Source organism: Eumetopias jubatus, unplaced genomic scaffold (assembly GCF_037043125.1).
Source record: "Eumetopias jubatus isolate StellerSeaLion01/CBP00866 unplaced genomic scaffold, mEumJub1_p1.0 scaffold_4, whole genome shotgun sequence".
In the NCBI taxonomy this organism is placed as follows: Eukaryota; Metazoa; Chordata; class Mammalia; order Carnivora; family Otariidae; genus Eumetopias; species Eumetopias jubatus.
The window spans coordinates 96,615,969-96,631,872 of NW_028274810.1; the positions used below are offsets into that span (position 1 = coordinate 96,615,969).

At 49.6% G+C, this 15,904-nt stretch overlaps 1 protein-coding gene across 1 annotated transcript in view; it reads right to left on the reverse strand.

Moving 5' to 3' along the window:
* The window catches only part of KAZN (kazrin, periplakin interacting protein), a 1,069,448-nt gene that overhangs the window by 425,246 nt on the left and 628,298 nt on the right, over nucleotides 1–15,904 (reverse strand). The window contains exon 3 of the mRNA XM_028108174.2: nucleotides 7,718–7,958. Coding sequence (XP_027963975.2) covers nucleotides 7,718–7,958 — 241 coding nt within the window. The remainder of the gene's footprint in view (nucleotides 1–7,717; nucleotides 7,959–15,904) is intronic.

Consider the following 15,904-nt stretch of genomic DNA (forward strand, 5'->3'; position numbering starts at 1 on the left):
GACAGCTTCTCTGACAGTGACAAAGCATATTTCGTACAGTGAAGCTCTGAAGGTTTACGATGAATGACTTAGTGTCTGACACGCAGATCCTAATTAAAATTGCCACAGTACCAGCTTTAGAACAAAAATGATTTCTGGGACAGGAGTGGGAGAAACTATGCAGAGCTGTACCGCATGCTGGTTGAGCCAGCGGGCAGGCCCTGGAGTTCACATTCACTTGTGTCTGGATCCTGGCTCTGCCACTTGCTAGAGTTCCATGACCCTGGGCAAGTCACATAACCCTCTGTGCCTCAACTGTCTCATCTCATAAATGGCAAGTAAACATGAAATGAAAGTCCTCGATTATTAAATCAGTGCTCCTCTTGATACCACATGTAATATGATAAGCAGACCAAATTTCACACACTGGAATTAGCAGTCAGTCATGGATTCCCTCATTCATTCAACAACTATTTGTTGAGCTCCTGCTATGTGCCAGGCAATGTTTTAGGTGCTATAAGTGGAGCTGAAAATAGACTACACTCTGCTCTCACGAAGCTATCCTTCTAGACTCACAACTAGAGTGCCTGGCATAAAAAGCAGTTCTCGGCCAGGGGCCATTTTGGTCCCCCATGGACATGTGACAACTTCTGTAGATATTTGTGGTCGCCACAACTGGGGTGTGGAGGGTTCTACTGGCATCTAGTGGGCAGAGGACAAGGATGCTGCTAAACATCCTACAGTGCACACAACAGCTTCCCTCCCCAACAAAGAATCCTCTTGCCCTAAATGCCAATGCTGCTGAGGCTGAGAAACTCTAGTATAAAAGAATCTGTAAAATATTAATAGGTCCTTTGCTGGGCATGGTCTTGGGCAACCGGAGGCTCCCGAGACCACACGGAGGGAAGCTGGGAAAGGGAAGGACACAGGTGGTTGGAGAAGAAGGAGACCATAAGACTCCAGCTTCGCCGGGGCTCACGCTCCGAAAGAGAGAAAAAACACATAAAGTCCAGAAGCAGGAGGCTCCGAGCCCAGGATCAGATGGTTCTTTTCACTGGTGGACCAGTGACCCCTGGGTTGCGGATCTTGCAAGCAGGATCCAGTTCCCTCTTTGTCAGCTAACTTCACACCCAAGTGAGGGGTATCACTACTCCCCTCACACTCAGTCAAGGACTCAGAAACCACCAGCGGCCTAGGGAAGTAATACTCAAGAACAGAGACAAGCCTACAGCTCCCTCAACCTTCTCAACATATCAAATCAAAGGATGTTTCTGACTTAGGAGACAACACAGGTTTAAGCAGCAGAGGGACCTGGTGGGTCTGAATTCTTGGCTCCATCACCACCAACCGAGTGACCTTTGGCATCAAAGGAGAATGAGTGACAGCATGGCCTCCGGAGCCAGAGCTTGGTCAACTAACAGCAGAATGCCCTTTTGGGAGTGACACAGCATTGCTCTACCTTAGTCTTCTTAGATGTGATATGGGTACAAGAATGGTACCTGCCTCATAAGTCATTATGAGGAAAGAATGCATCAATTCAGTGCATGCATATAGGAAAGTACTTAGAACAGTATACCTGGCTCCGAGTGGAGACTACGTCAAAGCTTGCTGTCCTCAGTGCCATCAGAGCCATTACTATATGTGACTTAAACTCTCCCAGTCCCAGCTTCCTCTTTTGAAAAATGGGCCTAAGAGTTGCCAACTCATTGGGTACGGGACTCAATTATGCATGTTAAGCACTTGGGACAATACCTGATATTTATTTATTGAAAAGTTTGACAAAAGCACTGAAACTGGTTCTCATTTAGTCCTATATTAAACTGTCCACCAGGTGAAAATGACGTGGTGTCAGGATGGTTCCAGAACGCCTAGTGTTTTGTGATACACTCAGGAGGTGAGTTCCGAGAACCATTATGCAGCACCAAAGGTGAGGGTAAAATATTAGCTCTGGACCCACCTTCCTTGAGAGGGTACTTTGCTCTTAATGATTCACATTACTTCAAACCCTCTGCGGGGCTGAGACAGTACTGGTAATAGAAGGCCCGGACACCCCACGGAGGTAATCCAGTGCTTGCTCTGATGGAAGAGGGTGGGGGGGGGGGGCTGGGCGAGGCCACTCCTTCTCCCGCTCTCCTCCATCCTTCTGGCCCGACTGCACATCACAGGAGAGCACAGAGGCCCTGGGGGTGCTCTGCCTGCAGAATGGCCTGTTAACCAGCCCCATCTGAGCTCTCATGCTAGGGTCTCAATTCATCAGAGGGAGAAGGGGATGGGAGCTTTTCAGAAATCTGACCCATAGGTCTGCCAAGGCCAAGTTAACGAAGACACCAAAACAAATGGAGAACCGATGATTTCCCACCACACAGAAGCCACCTGCCCAAATAGTTGTTCTTGCCAAACTCATTAAAACTCCGTTCAGCTTCTTTCATGTTTCTAGCAGCTTAGGACTCCAAGGGTGAAGCAGGAATGCTCACAGAGCACAACCTGGACTCCACCACTTAGGTCTGAGGTTGCATCAAACAAGCAAGAATGTTCTGGTCTCATCCAACCACATGGGGATCCCTTTGCCTGGCCTTCCTCCAGCTTCTTCACAGTAGAGATGGGGCTGGTGACACGGGCCAGCAAGATTCTTCCCTGCTCTGAGATGTCAGATACAACCCGCCACAATGGCTGGTCACTCTGTTGGCTTCAGGGAAGCTGTCTTTTCCTAAGCGAGCCCACCTAAACCTGCTCTGCCTGCATCTCAGATGATGGAGACATGGTGATGAGTGCTGTTGGTGGCACCCCCTGTCATCCCAGGTGTTACTGACCCTGATATCCAGCCCAAACGGTACAGACTAATTTTCATGTACAAGATCACTGGCCTCAGTGGGTAGAATGAGTTGTGTTCTTGCCTGACGGAGGGCAGGGAGTAAGAAGCCAAGCGCTAAAGCTCACACAAACCAGTCCAGGAAAAGGTCTGAAAAGAACTGGGGAACTGATGTTGATTTCACTTATCTATATAACTCAGGAATAAATAAAGACAAAATAGGCAACGAATATGGCCAGGACCCTAAGCGTGACCTTCTGGGCCCCATATGATTTGCACAGTGAGCAGGCAACATTCCAACCGGCACACCCCACCTGCCAGGCCCATCTGCCACAAGCTCAGTGGCAGCCGGCAAGTCACAAATGATGACCTACAGGATTCCTCAAAAGTGCCAGCAGTCTTGGGGAGTTGGGGGGTAAAGGAACGGAGAGAACATGGCTTGCCTTGCCCTGGGAGGATATGGAACAGTGTTCCTACTATAAAAATCAGATTGGCTTAGACTTCTGGTTAATATCAAAGGAGTACTGAAAAGCCTCCATAAATCATGAAATATTGGAAGCATGAAATTAATCAGAGCCAGAAACTTGACTTCAGGGGTCCTCCGAAGGCATTTTCCAAAGACAATGGGAAGACAGTAAATAATAGCCAATCAATAACTAATTTCAACCATGCTGTACCGATCTGTAAGTAATCTCTTTGCAACCACGCACGGTGATTTTCAGGAAGAACTTTGAAGTCCCATCTCATGACAGCCTACCAGATTAGGAAAAGACACAAGTCTCTTTCAGCCCATTGATACAGCTGGAAAACCAAGACAGACGTGACTCAAGGTCCATAAATTGGGGGCAAGCTAACAGAAGGGGACCTCTGAGATTCCACCCCATTTTTTTCCATCTTCTCCGCCATTTGAAAATTCTTTCTCCAAAAAAAAAGATAAAAGTCGACTTGGGAAAACAAGAGCGTAGGTAGAATGAATTGGGAAGGGGATGCCAAAAGACAGAACTTATTTTGCAAAGCCACAGTGTCTAGTGTTTCTGCAGACTGCTCACACATTCAATTCAGTCCAGAGGTAATTCATACTCCACCGCAGAATTTCCACTGTTGTAGTGATGCTAGATACGAACAGTCAGACCTGAAGTAACAGCCTATGTTAGCGCACAGGGAGAAAAAAATAAAGCTTGCATCTATTTATGGAAGTTGACCAAGGTGTAGGAGAAGGACCCTTTTCTCCATTCCAGTCCTAACAAATGCAGTAGGCTCTGAGTCCTCAGCACCCAAAAAAGATGCTATCTGCACTCCCACTTGCATAGGCATATAAATACAATTACTTCATTAAAAAAAAAAAAACCAACAAACTAATAGCAGTAGGCATACATCCTACGAGACACAAGTATTTTATGGTATATAGAGTTAACACCTATTTGAAATGGGTACAATGGAGCTTAATTGTTTTATTCTATGCATAGCAAAGTAACCAATTGAATCTAATATTAGTCATTCATCAGATAAAACATTTTCAGAGAAACAAACTGCTATATTTTCCCCTCAAACAACAGCAAGCATTTTAAACACATTTTCCAGAGATGTTACGCCGAGGAAAACAGCTTAGAAATGTTACTTTAAACAAATCCGTTCTCTGGCTACCAACAACAAGACAAATTGGAACAAATGCTTGGCTCTGTTCTTTCCGAGGCTCCTTCTGTCCACCTGTCAAAGGCAGTTTTGACCCGCCCCCCCCCCCAACCCAAGACGCAGCTCCGGAGCTGTGAAATGTGCCGCCCTGCCTGGATACCCTCTGCACTGGATGCCAGCATCCTCATTAGGGATTATCCAACTCACTCGAAGCAGGGAGAGAGGAGATGGGCTGGCTGCCAAGTGTTCTTTCAACACAGATTCCGAAAGAAGATCCTGCAAAGTGTCGAAAGCCCAGATTTTCAGCAGTTCACTTTCTAGACTCTGTTACATAGCAACCAAGCCAGCTCACACAGGGTACCAACCAAGTTAATATTTTGTTTAAATGACACACTGTATTAACTCTCTAGGAAAACCCCAAGTTTTCTTCGTCGACTTACCTAGTGTCAGGTACCATCGCTGGAACAAAACTCCCATGGTGAATTGATGAGCTTGTGTAATTCAGTAAAAAAAATTTTAACCCAAAATTTGAAAACAGATCTAACAATTTCTTGGCAGGGAGAGCAAGAGGTGACTCTTCCCCGTAACCACTTGTGCTAATGTTATTAAAAGTGCATTAGCACTCATTTAATATGTGCATAATGCCCTTTAGTAAAATATGATTTCTAGAGATGCATTTTGAAAGATACTCATTTCATTCAAAACTTTGATTTGAAAAAGGACAACTCAATAGCACCAAATGCTCCCACGGCTTGGGCCCATTAAATCTCCCCAACACAGACAAAATTAAAACAGAAGACAAATTCGGAAGAACAGTCAGGAACCCCCAGGAGCCGAGCTTGAGGTATATTATGAAGAAGCATGAGGAAACCAATCGACCACGCTTTAGAATTAACTTGAGAGAACCCCACGCTTTCCTTTAGGAATACAAAAGCACCAGCCGAAGAAACCACCAGAACACGTCTATAGCGGGTTTCTGTTCTAGCAGAATGCTGCCATGGGTCATGAGAGCAAACCAAAACAAGAAAATAAAACCAAAAAAACTCACAGGGGCTAACTAATGTAAAAAGTACTGGATTGGGGTACTCCTGTAGAGCTAAAGTAAATGATACCCTACCGGATTATATGGGGGAGCTTGTTCTCTTTTCAACCATAACTTTCGTTTAAATTCACATCAATTTAGAAGAATATGTGGCCAACAATTAAGTTGAGTTAAAACCTTTAACATTTTATTCTCCGATTATAAAATCACTAAATTCCCCCTGGTAAAGGTGTCGAAAAATATCAAGGATACACAAGGGAAAAATCAAGACCATCCTTCATCCAGCCCCCCACAGACGGCTTATTGACACGGGCAGGCATACTCCTAGGAGCATGAGGGTGCATGCTGGTTTTGGGTGTTTTGAAGGATATCAAGAGATCCAAAAGTCATTTCCACAGCCTAGGGCATTTTTGTAGGAAAAGAGAAGGAATCCGCCCACTGTTGCTCCATTACAACAGCTTAACCATCAGCTAAGCATCTCAATTTCCAAGTTGGGTGCATGGATCACCACCGTACTGACCTCCTTAGCATGCTCAGTCTGCAACTGGACCCAGGACTCAAATGAAAGCCACTTAACTTTTCCTTGGCTGAGAAAAAGGGGCAGACGGTGGGAAATAAACCAGCATTGTTCAGTCCTCCTTACCATGGCTTTTGATTCTTAGCAGAATGCCAGTTCTTAGCTATTTCTTTAATGTTGGAAGAGTCTCTGCCTATAAAGAAGAAGGCATTACCATGCAGTCTAGCTTCTTTTTTTTTTCTCCCTCCAGATGCCAGCGGAGAGCATCTTTCCACACACAGTGACAGCGCAAGGGATAAATGACAGAGTAAGCAGATACCCACCTTGAAAACTGCAGCAAATAACAGCTTTACAACACCTTCCCACCATTACGTCATGGCTACTTCAGTCCCAAATTCCCGCCCTAATTCCCAGGACTTCTGACTGACTCCCCGAAGTACCAAGTTAACATGACTTGGAATTCGGCGTAAAACTAAGTACAGGCTTAACATCTCGCACCAGGAAAAGCCCACCTTCCCCAGGAAGGTAAGGAGCAAACAGAAACTGATGGGGAGAAGGCATTAATATGAACACAGACACTCTCTCGCAAGACTTAGGAGAAGCTCTTGAAACAACAACAAAAGCAGAAAATTCCTCCGAGCCACTGAGCTATGGGTACCTCATACTTCATCAAGTGACATATTTATACAAGTGGCCCTCCTAGACTGGATCATTTTTCTCTGTCAGATTCTGGATTTCAGCAGTTTAGTTTATTAATCAAACGATACTAATAATCAGTGATACCATTTCTTAAAGAGCAATTAGGCAAAAAACAAAACAAAACAAAACCAAACCTGAAAAGCCAGTCTACCCTTTTACTTTTCAATTCACAGAAACCAAACAGGACATTTTTGGATGCTTCCTCCACCTTTAACCCTCCCGGGCATTTCAGGGCTTCATCACTGTCAATGTCAACAAGGTCCAGCTGTCTTTTTTTCCGCTCCTCCTCTAAAGTGGGAAGAGTCCCTTCCAGCAGCAGCTCCCTGCAACCCACCATCTAAACCTTCATTTCGCCAGGAGCCCATCACTCAGCCTTTGAGGTCTAAGATTTCCCCCTGGAAAGTGCTCTCGGTGTTTGTATTTGCTGGAAATTTAAACTCCCTGCTGAGCAGAGCATCTACTGTTGCATCGATATATTCCGCTATCCGCGCGATCTCAGATGGGGAGAAAATAAAGTCCAGATGCAATTGAGACAAGGGATTTGGCATCCGTGGAGAAAAGTGCAAGCCAGTCCAATCCTCTACCCCAAGGCAGCAGAGCCCGGAGCTCGCTCTCGGGGAGAGTCTCGCGGAAGGGAGACTCCGGAACTGGGGGGGAGCTGCAGCATTCACCCCTACCCAGAGTGGGGGCAAAGGCCCGGGCACGAAAAGTTTGCCCACGGAGCTGGGGGCTGTGTGCCACCTAAAGGGCACTTTCTGCTGCGGGAGGGGCGCCGCCGGCGGCGCCTCGCTCCCGCCGGCGGGGGCCGGTGTGACCGCGTGAACCCGTGCACACTGCGCCGGGGTTTTCCTTAATGACAGCAGCCTGCAACTCCCGACAGGGGAGCAGAGGTGGACACCGCCGGGAGGACAGGGTTACCAGCCAGAAGGCGAGGCGAGCTCGCCCCGGGCGTGGGGGGCACCGAGGCCCCGGCCACCTCCGGCCCGGGTCCTGCTCGCTCGCCACCCCCCCTCCGCCCTGGGCGCCGGGCGATCCCTACCTTGCGCGCCGTGCTGGTGGTTCTCCATGTTCGCCGCCGCCGGGTCCGCCGCCACCGAGGCGCTGGCCGCTGCTCCCGGGCCCGGGCCCGGGCCGCCGCCGCCGCTCAGTTCCGCCAGTCTCCGGTTGGTGGCCGTGAGTTCGGCTCGCAGGTTGGTCACCTCCTGGCTGGCCGACTGGACCGCCCCATCGATGCGGAGCGCGAGCTGCTTATTGTCTTCCATCATGCTCAGGATTTTGGCCTGGGGGCGAGAGAGGTGACAAAGAGCTGCATGATGCGCGGGGGGGGGGGGGGCGCGAGGCCGGGCACCCCCGGCTCTACCTGTTGGGTCCCCCGCGGCCCGGCTCCCCCGCGCCCCGACCCCCAGGCACCGGCAGCGCCGGCTCCTCCGGCGCAGGAATGACAGCGGCGCCTCCAGCCGGAGCCGCGGCGGTAGCGAGGCGGCGGGGGGAGGAGGAGGAGAAAGGGGAGGAGAAGGAGGAGGCGGAGCAGCGATCGCCGAGACCCCGGCGCCGAGCGCGGCTCGGGGAAGGACACCGCGCGCCGCCCGGCACTCTTTCACTGGAGCCTACCATTCGCCGCGCGCTCGGGAGGGGGCCCGGGCTGGGGCCCCGGGCGCACCCTCGGCCTCCCGCGCCTCCCACTTCGGGGACACACCCCCCCGGGGGGCGAGGGCGGCGGGCGGCGGCCGCGAGTGGGCCGAGGTGGCGCCCCTGGCGAGGGGTAGGGGGCGCCTGCTCCAAGGCCGGCCCTCGTTCCCCTCCCGGGAGCGGTGGGGCAGCCCCCGCGCTGGCTAGCAGGCGCCCCGCGCCGGGCCGGGGTTGAGAAGGGGGTGGGTGCTCGGGAGAGAGGGGTGTTCGGGAAAGAGGCCGGGGAGGGGAGCAGCGGGGACGGAGCTCCAGGGGAGGGGGCAGCTGGCGCGATCTCGGGAGTGGAGCTTTGCTTTCCTTAAAATGCGGGTAGGCACTGTGCAGCGGGGAGCTTAGCTGGTGCCCTGAGTGCCTCTCACTCTCCACCCCACTCCATCTCCACCACCCCCACCTCCTCCGCCCCAACCTGCACTGTGTGTCCTCCCCCGGGGAGGAGCTCTCCCGTCCGGCCCCAGGGTGGGCCACCACTGGAGCTCTGGTCTCCCCACCGACCCAAACTCCCGCGTGCGCCCCCGAGGTGGAGGGCTGGCCGTAGCCAGGTCCTAAGCTTCTTGGCTGGGCTAAATATTGGGGGGCGAGAGGGATGAGGCCGGGAGAGAAGACTGGAAGGCATCAAAGGGGCTTCCCTCTTTTCTCCTCCTCACTGGAGGAGTGGGAGTGTTGAGGCCCTGCTGACTCAATTTACCCATTCCCTCTTCAAAGGAGAACTGGGGTAACCTTAAAGTTGATAAACCTTATCCAACTCCTCTTTCTCTCAGAGCACAGGCTTTGCATTTTTCGCTGGGGCCCTGGATTCCAGCCACCAGACCTTGTTACCATAGCAAGCTTCATTCCATGCAAATAGGACAATTTGAAACAGCCAATGTAACCCCAAGGACAATAGTACACCACCATTCCGGCTCAGTCAACCTCAGGAGAGTAACTCAGAGCCCACTGCAGACGCTAATGGTGCCCACCCTTGAGATTTATCAGCATCTACTAAGTAGGAAGCCTACTGTGTGCAAAGTGCTTAGGCTGCATTATCATCTCTTTGGAGTAAGAATTAGGAATTCTACTTTAGCGAGGAAGAAACTGAAGCTCTGGGTGGGGGGTTAAGCAACTGACCCAAGCGCCTCCCCCCCTCCCCCCGGGGCAGAAATCAGGTGAAACCAAGACTGGAAGTAAGCAGTCATCTGATTTCCAATTAGTCCCATTGTGCCTTGGATGCTAGATTTTTATTTGGAACCATAAAAACCCACTCTTGCTCCAACCCCCTGGGGCCACTAACAAGCTTTTGTAAGAGGGCAAGGCCGCATTGGTAGAATGTGTGGCTGCAGACATAATTTTCACTGTCTGCTCTGCCGAGCTAACTGGTCAGCTGGGGATTGAACCCCTGACCTGTGTCTCATTAGCGGGAATTCTGACCCACTGGACCAACCAAGAAACTTAGGCTGCTTGGTGTATCTGTAAATCAGAATTCAGTTCTTTGAAGTCCTTTGGTTAAATTACGGAGAAATCTAACTGGGAGTCTTCTGAATGGGGGGTTGTCATGGTTCAGCCACTATGGAAAATGGTTTAGTGGTCCCTCAAAAAGTTAAACACAGAATTACTATATGACTGAGCCATGACAGCCCTAGGTATATAGCCAAAGAGTTGAAAACTGATGCCCCCAACAAAAGGCTGTCCACAAATGTTCACAGAAACGCCATTCACAATAGCCAGAAGGTGGAAACAACCCAGACATCCAACCACAGAAGAATGGATAAACCAGTTGCGGTATATCCATACAATGGGCTATTATTCAGCCATGAAAAGGAATGAAGCATTGACACCTGCCACAATGTGCATGAAGCTCAGAAATAGTATGCTAAGTGAAAGAAGCCAGACGCAGAAGGTAACGTGATTTCTTTTCTGTAGACTAGCCAGAATAGATAAATCCAGACAGACATGTGTGCCAGGGGCTGGGGGAAGGGGAGAATGAGGAATAACTGCATAATGGGTACTGGGTTTTATTTTGGGGTAATGAAACGTTTTGGAAGTAGACAGAGGTGGTGGTTGCACAGCGTTATGAATGTACTAAATGCCATTGAATTGTTTGCTTTAAAATGGTTCATTTTAGGGGTGCCTGGGTGGCTCAGTGGGTTAAGCGTCTGACTCTTGATTTCAGCTCGGATCATGACCTCAGGGTCGGAGATTGAGTCCTGGGTCCGGCTCTGTGCTGGGCATGGAGCCTGCTTAAGAGTCTCTCTCTCTCCCTCTGCCTCTGCCCCTCCCCCCTCTTAAAAAAAAGGTTCCTTTGATGTTATGTGAATTTCACCTCAATAAAAACAAAAGTCAGCACAAATGCAAATAGCAATAAAAGGGGGCAAGGCGTGTCCTGGGAACAAACTTTCCGAGGACACAGTCAGGAGCAGCTCTATCTGGAGAGCTCACCGAGAGCTGCAGCGTGGGAGAAGGAAGGTGGTCAGTTTTCATGCATGATTTGTCTTTGCATCCATGCCACCTAATCCATAGTAAGCCCTCTGCAAATGAACGTGTGTGAGCGTAAACAGACTGACCAAGTGTTACTCATTTTCCTCTTCAGTGAGATTACTCCCACCCACCAGAATCTTAAAATCAAGTCAAAACAAAACAAAACAAAAAAATCTAACGAGAAAAGAAAGCAAACACCCAGTCTTTGAGTTCCTTCTTTCTCTCTGCCTCCTCTTTTCCCCAGCTGTAATACAGCCATTGAAATGTCAAGAAACTCACTTTAAAACTCCTGGGGTACTTCCTAGGATTTTAAAGAATTTTATTTTTGAGAAATTGCTTCTTAACATGAAAAGGGGGGGAGGGGGCTTTTACCAGCTGTGTCTCCACATGTAAAAGGGCCAGATCTTAGACAGAAAGCCTGGGATCAATTACCCTCTAGAATCCATTTGATTTAAACCCAAAAGATTACTAGTCTACCCCCCAACTTCCACCACTGCTCCTCCCTAGGTGATCTCAGGTAACAAAATGGTCACAGAATCTACATCTCTGCCCCCTTGCCTAACACCCTATTGCAAGCCCACTTACCTGTCTGCAGGCTGATGTGCATTTGCAGCTCATTTCTTGGGAGACACATATAAATATGGGGGAGGGGCTCCAGAGCTGTCTTGTAACCAGAGCCCTCTCTCTTTGGGGTCCACAACTCTGAGCACGTGACCTTAAATGTTCCTAAAGTAGACCTGGCCTCACAGCCCCGTAAGCTGATGTTAAGAACCATGCCAGAAAATGGGCTTGCTTCATAGGGATCTACTCCTGTTTCCCAGTGTTCCCAGTTGCCGTCTTTCCCCATCTGCCAAACCCCATTCAAAGCTCAGGCAGTGCACCGGCTGGCCCTTATGCACTCACCAGTCTCTGCCAGTATTAGTTGAGTGCCCCATCTTCCTGAGCAGAATGAGCATCTGAGCAGAATGTGCCGTGTTGCATTTGATGCCCTTCAAAGTTTACCTGGGCATTTTGGAAAGTCTGCAAAACCATCCTTGCTCAGAGAAAGAAAACTCCTAATAAGAACCAAGGCAGAGAGCGTAGCCCATTGCTGACAGCCATGTCCTGTGCACCTCCCTTCTCCCATAAATAGAATGACCTTATAATTTAATGTCCAAACTGGGACACTTTTGAGAGCAAGAGAGGGTGTTAGGAATAATGAAGCTGGGACAAGTGGCATAAATTGGAACTGTCCCAGGAAACCCAGTAGATGTGGTTGCCCCACCCTGCAACCAAATGAGGCTATCTGGTCCCAGAAGGCAAGTTTGGGATCATTTATTCCAGCACTCCTGTTGTATACTGGTAGATGGAGAAGCACAGAGCCAGAGACAGGAAGGGACCCTGAAGCCGTGTTAGTTAAGGAGTTGGGAGGGATGAAAACCAGAGTCTTTAGAAAATGACCCATCATCCTACTAATGTGTATCCAGCACCATAGACTGTCAGACTGGACCACTGGTACAGGGGCACTTCCTGAGTTCTAGATCTGAAAGAGCAAGGTCATGGTCTTGTGCAATCTGGCCTCTGACTTCATCTTGTACCACTCTCCCCTTGCTCGCTACCCTCCTGTCACTTAATTCTTTTGTTAAGATGTAGATCCCTAGTCCCACACCCGACCAACCAGGATCTCTGAGGAGGTTCCAGGGACCTGCATTTGCAAGAAGCTTCCCAGGAGTGTCTGGTGGATTGCGAAGTTTGAGACTCACTGCCCTAGGCACCCAGGGCAGGTGCTCACAAAGCACTGTGCACACGTGTGAGACACATATAAATGCAAGGAAGCCTCTGGACCTCAGGTATGTCTGCAAGGGCTCCCTCCCTCCCTGCAGATGGATGCTCGGTTTATTCAAATTGTCACATGCAAATCCCGGCCAATCTAGGAGCTGTATCTTTTGTACATTTACACAGTTTACTTTGGCTGAGTGGGTCTTAACATGTGCTCCGGGGAAAGGGCAAAGCATCTCTCAGCCAGGGGCAACCAGGACTTGGGCCTCTGGGTGAAAAGACCAGGAGGGGGACGGAGTCATAGACGTAGAGGAGTGTGTGCAGGCAGTGAGCCCCAAGAGCGAAGCTATAATCCCTTCCTGGCAATGCTCCCCTGCTGCCCTTAGTCACCCTCAGATCCACAGTCATGAAACGAAGGGATGGAGAAAAAAGCCACCAGGAGGGGGACAGCAGAGGACCGTGGGGCTTAGGGAAATAGCCTGGAGCTCTAAGGTGAGAATGTATGCACATGTATCTGTGTGCACGCACGCACGCACGCACGGTCAGTGTGGACACAGAGCACAGTTGTTAGCATGAAAAATGACATTCTCCTCTCGACTCCGCCAGCAATCTCTCATCCAGGGGTCGGGAACTTGGTCAGGGGCATCCCTCTGTCTGTATTTAACCAACTCAGTCATCCCTGCATGTTCTCCACCTGCAAACCCTCCTTCCATAATCACTTATAATTCAGACATCCCTATGTATGGAATGAATATTAAATATGCATACTAACCGTGAACTCATACACATAAACATATATACTTAAAGCCTCTACTGCTTCATAGAAGTGTAATTTTTTTCCTTCTTGAATGGCCCTTGTGTTTTTGATGTTTCTTACTTGGTGTGGTGTAGGGCTTACAAAGGGATGTGCCTGACGGCCTGGGCTCTTGGCTCTGTCCCTAGCTGTGTGACAGTGACAAGGAATAACACAAATACAAAAATCCTGAGACAACCATCCCTACACCCCAAAGAACTGGTCCAACCCCCAGATATCTTGCCAGACCTCCGGCCTTCTTGGGTCTTGGCTCTCTCTGTGGGCTGGGCGCTATCACACTTTCCAGCACCACACAGCAGTTTCTGGGAGGTTCCTTCAACATGGCTAAAGAGAACACGGTCAAGTCTTCCAGCCCTTGGGCCTTCAGCTCCAGTTCCTCATCTCAGGGAAGGCCCCTCCCCACAGCCCATTGGCAGGACGGTGCTAACTGATGTCACCGATGATCTCACTCTTCTCTGAGAGCAAGAGTAGAGTCAACGCCCAGGCTCCGGAGTTAGACAAGCGTTCGAGTCCCAGCCCTGCCACTTAACTCTGTGACGCGAGCAGAGTTACTTAACTTCCCTGAGTCCCAACTTCCCCATTAGTAGAATGGGATGATGTGACTACCTGCTTCACAGACGTGGTGAGGAATTAAATAAGCCACTGCACGTGAAGCGTCTGGCTGGGTGCCCGGTGCCCGGAAGAACTCCATAGATGTTATCAGCGATGCAGATACCCATGAGGAGGTGCTGGAGAGGAGGATGGGGCGGCGAGGGCTGTACAGGCAACTCCCATCCTTTGGACATCACCATGACCCCACTGTGCTCATCCATTCATTTCCACCAGCTGAGGCTGAATGTTCCCAACACTAAGGGTAGGTGTTAGTATCCCCTTTCCACAGATCAGGAGGAACCCCAAGCTCAGGTTTGCTCACACTCGCCCAGCTAGCAGGTGCAGAACCAGATTCAGGTTCAGGTGTGTCTGATTCTAACATATCTGCCTTTTCTTCCTTTCCCCCTTCCCCTCGGATGCGTGAACACGGTCTCCTCCCTGCGCGCCCTGATGCACCAAGGGACCCTTCTAGCATCCCTTCTAGCTCCAGGCCTTTCATTCTCGGCCAGAGGCACTGATGGGATGGAGAAACAGAAGGAGCCGCTCCTTGGTGGCCAGGGCATTAGTTCCTCTGGGCCCTGGGGACCCATTTGGTAAATTAGTTCTTTGGGTTCATGAAATGGTACCCCAGTGGCTTGAAATGCTTTTGCAGACCTACCCTAAGTGGGTCATTTATTCTTTTCTCACTGATAGTATTATTCGTGTGACCTTGATCCTATATGAGTTGCTTTCTATGCTTTCTAGGGGTGGGTGAGGAGATAGGTTTTGGGGGGGTTGTTTTTGTTTTTTGTGGGGTTTTTTGGTATTCTTTGTAACAGTCGTGCATTAGATTCAGTAAGGAGCACAGTGGGATTTTTCCAAGAATGGGATTTTCAGGACCCCTTATCCCCCCCCCCCCCATATTTTGCTCTGCCGTTTATTTAACTAAATGATATCTTCAGGAGAGGTTTTCGCTCATTTCCTCTCCCACCCCCACCCCTTGCTCAGACTCTTGAGAGCTTCTGCTTCCCTCTCTGTTCATTTCTTTCTACTCCTAGGATGCCTTATGCACTGAGCCACCCCCCCCCCCACCCTTAGGATCAGTGCTGTAAAGACCAGTATGGCCCTCCCTCGAGGCCACTGAGCTAAGACCCCTAAGCTCCTGACAACTCATTACAAAGGCATCTCAGATATGGGGACGTGTCATTTCTCAGGAATTGGAAGCAGCAGTAGTAAGGAAGGGCCTTGGAATCTTGCCCCTGGAGTCAACACTAAACCTTTCCAGCACTAAAGTGCCCTGAGAAAAAAATATTTATCAGCCAAACAGCATACACTGTTCAATCCAGTGTGCCATGAAGGACTGTATTAGCAACCATCTGCCCTGATACTCAGGATTAGCTGTCCGATTGTATCCATACAATTAGAAGAGAGCTATTTTACCCAATGTTCGGCTCATTGGGATAATGTGTCTCTAGCCAGTAAATTGTGAAGTTGCCATATTTATCTTAATTGACTGCCCCTTTATTTGTTTACCTGCCTTATTTTATGCTGGGGAGAACTAAAACAATTTTATAATCCAATATAAGGCCATGTTATTAGATGTGTGTGCAGTTCAAGAGGGAACTGTGTTTGCTCAGAGCAAGGTCAGTTATGGTGCTTTCGGTCAGCATCCTTAGCCATCTCGGTAGTAAAATGGTACCCTGACTCCTTTGTCCCGGTATGGCTAGCTGCTAGCTGTGGGTATGTGCTCCTTCTGAAAAACAAAGAACCAGGAGGTTTGGCTTTAAAAGAGGTTGGTGGAGGCATAGGAACAAGGGCTGGGGGGGTGGTATTCTCTGGCATCCTGCACCCACGTCTCCAGCCCCAGCCCCTCCCCCCAGCGTCTTGGTTCCACACCTCGCCTCTCAAACCGCTGGGACTGTAAGTGCAGGAATGCAAGTGTCC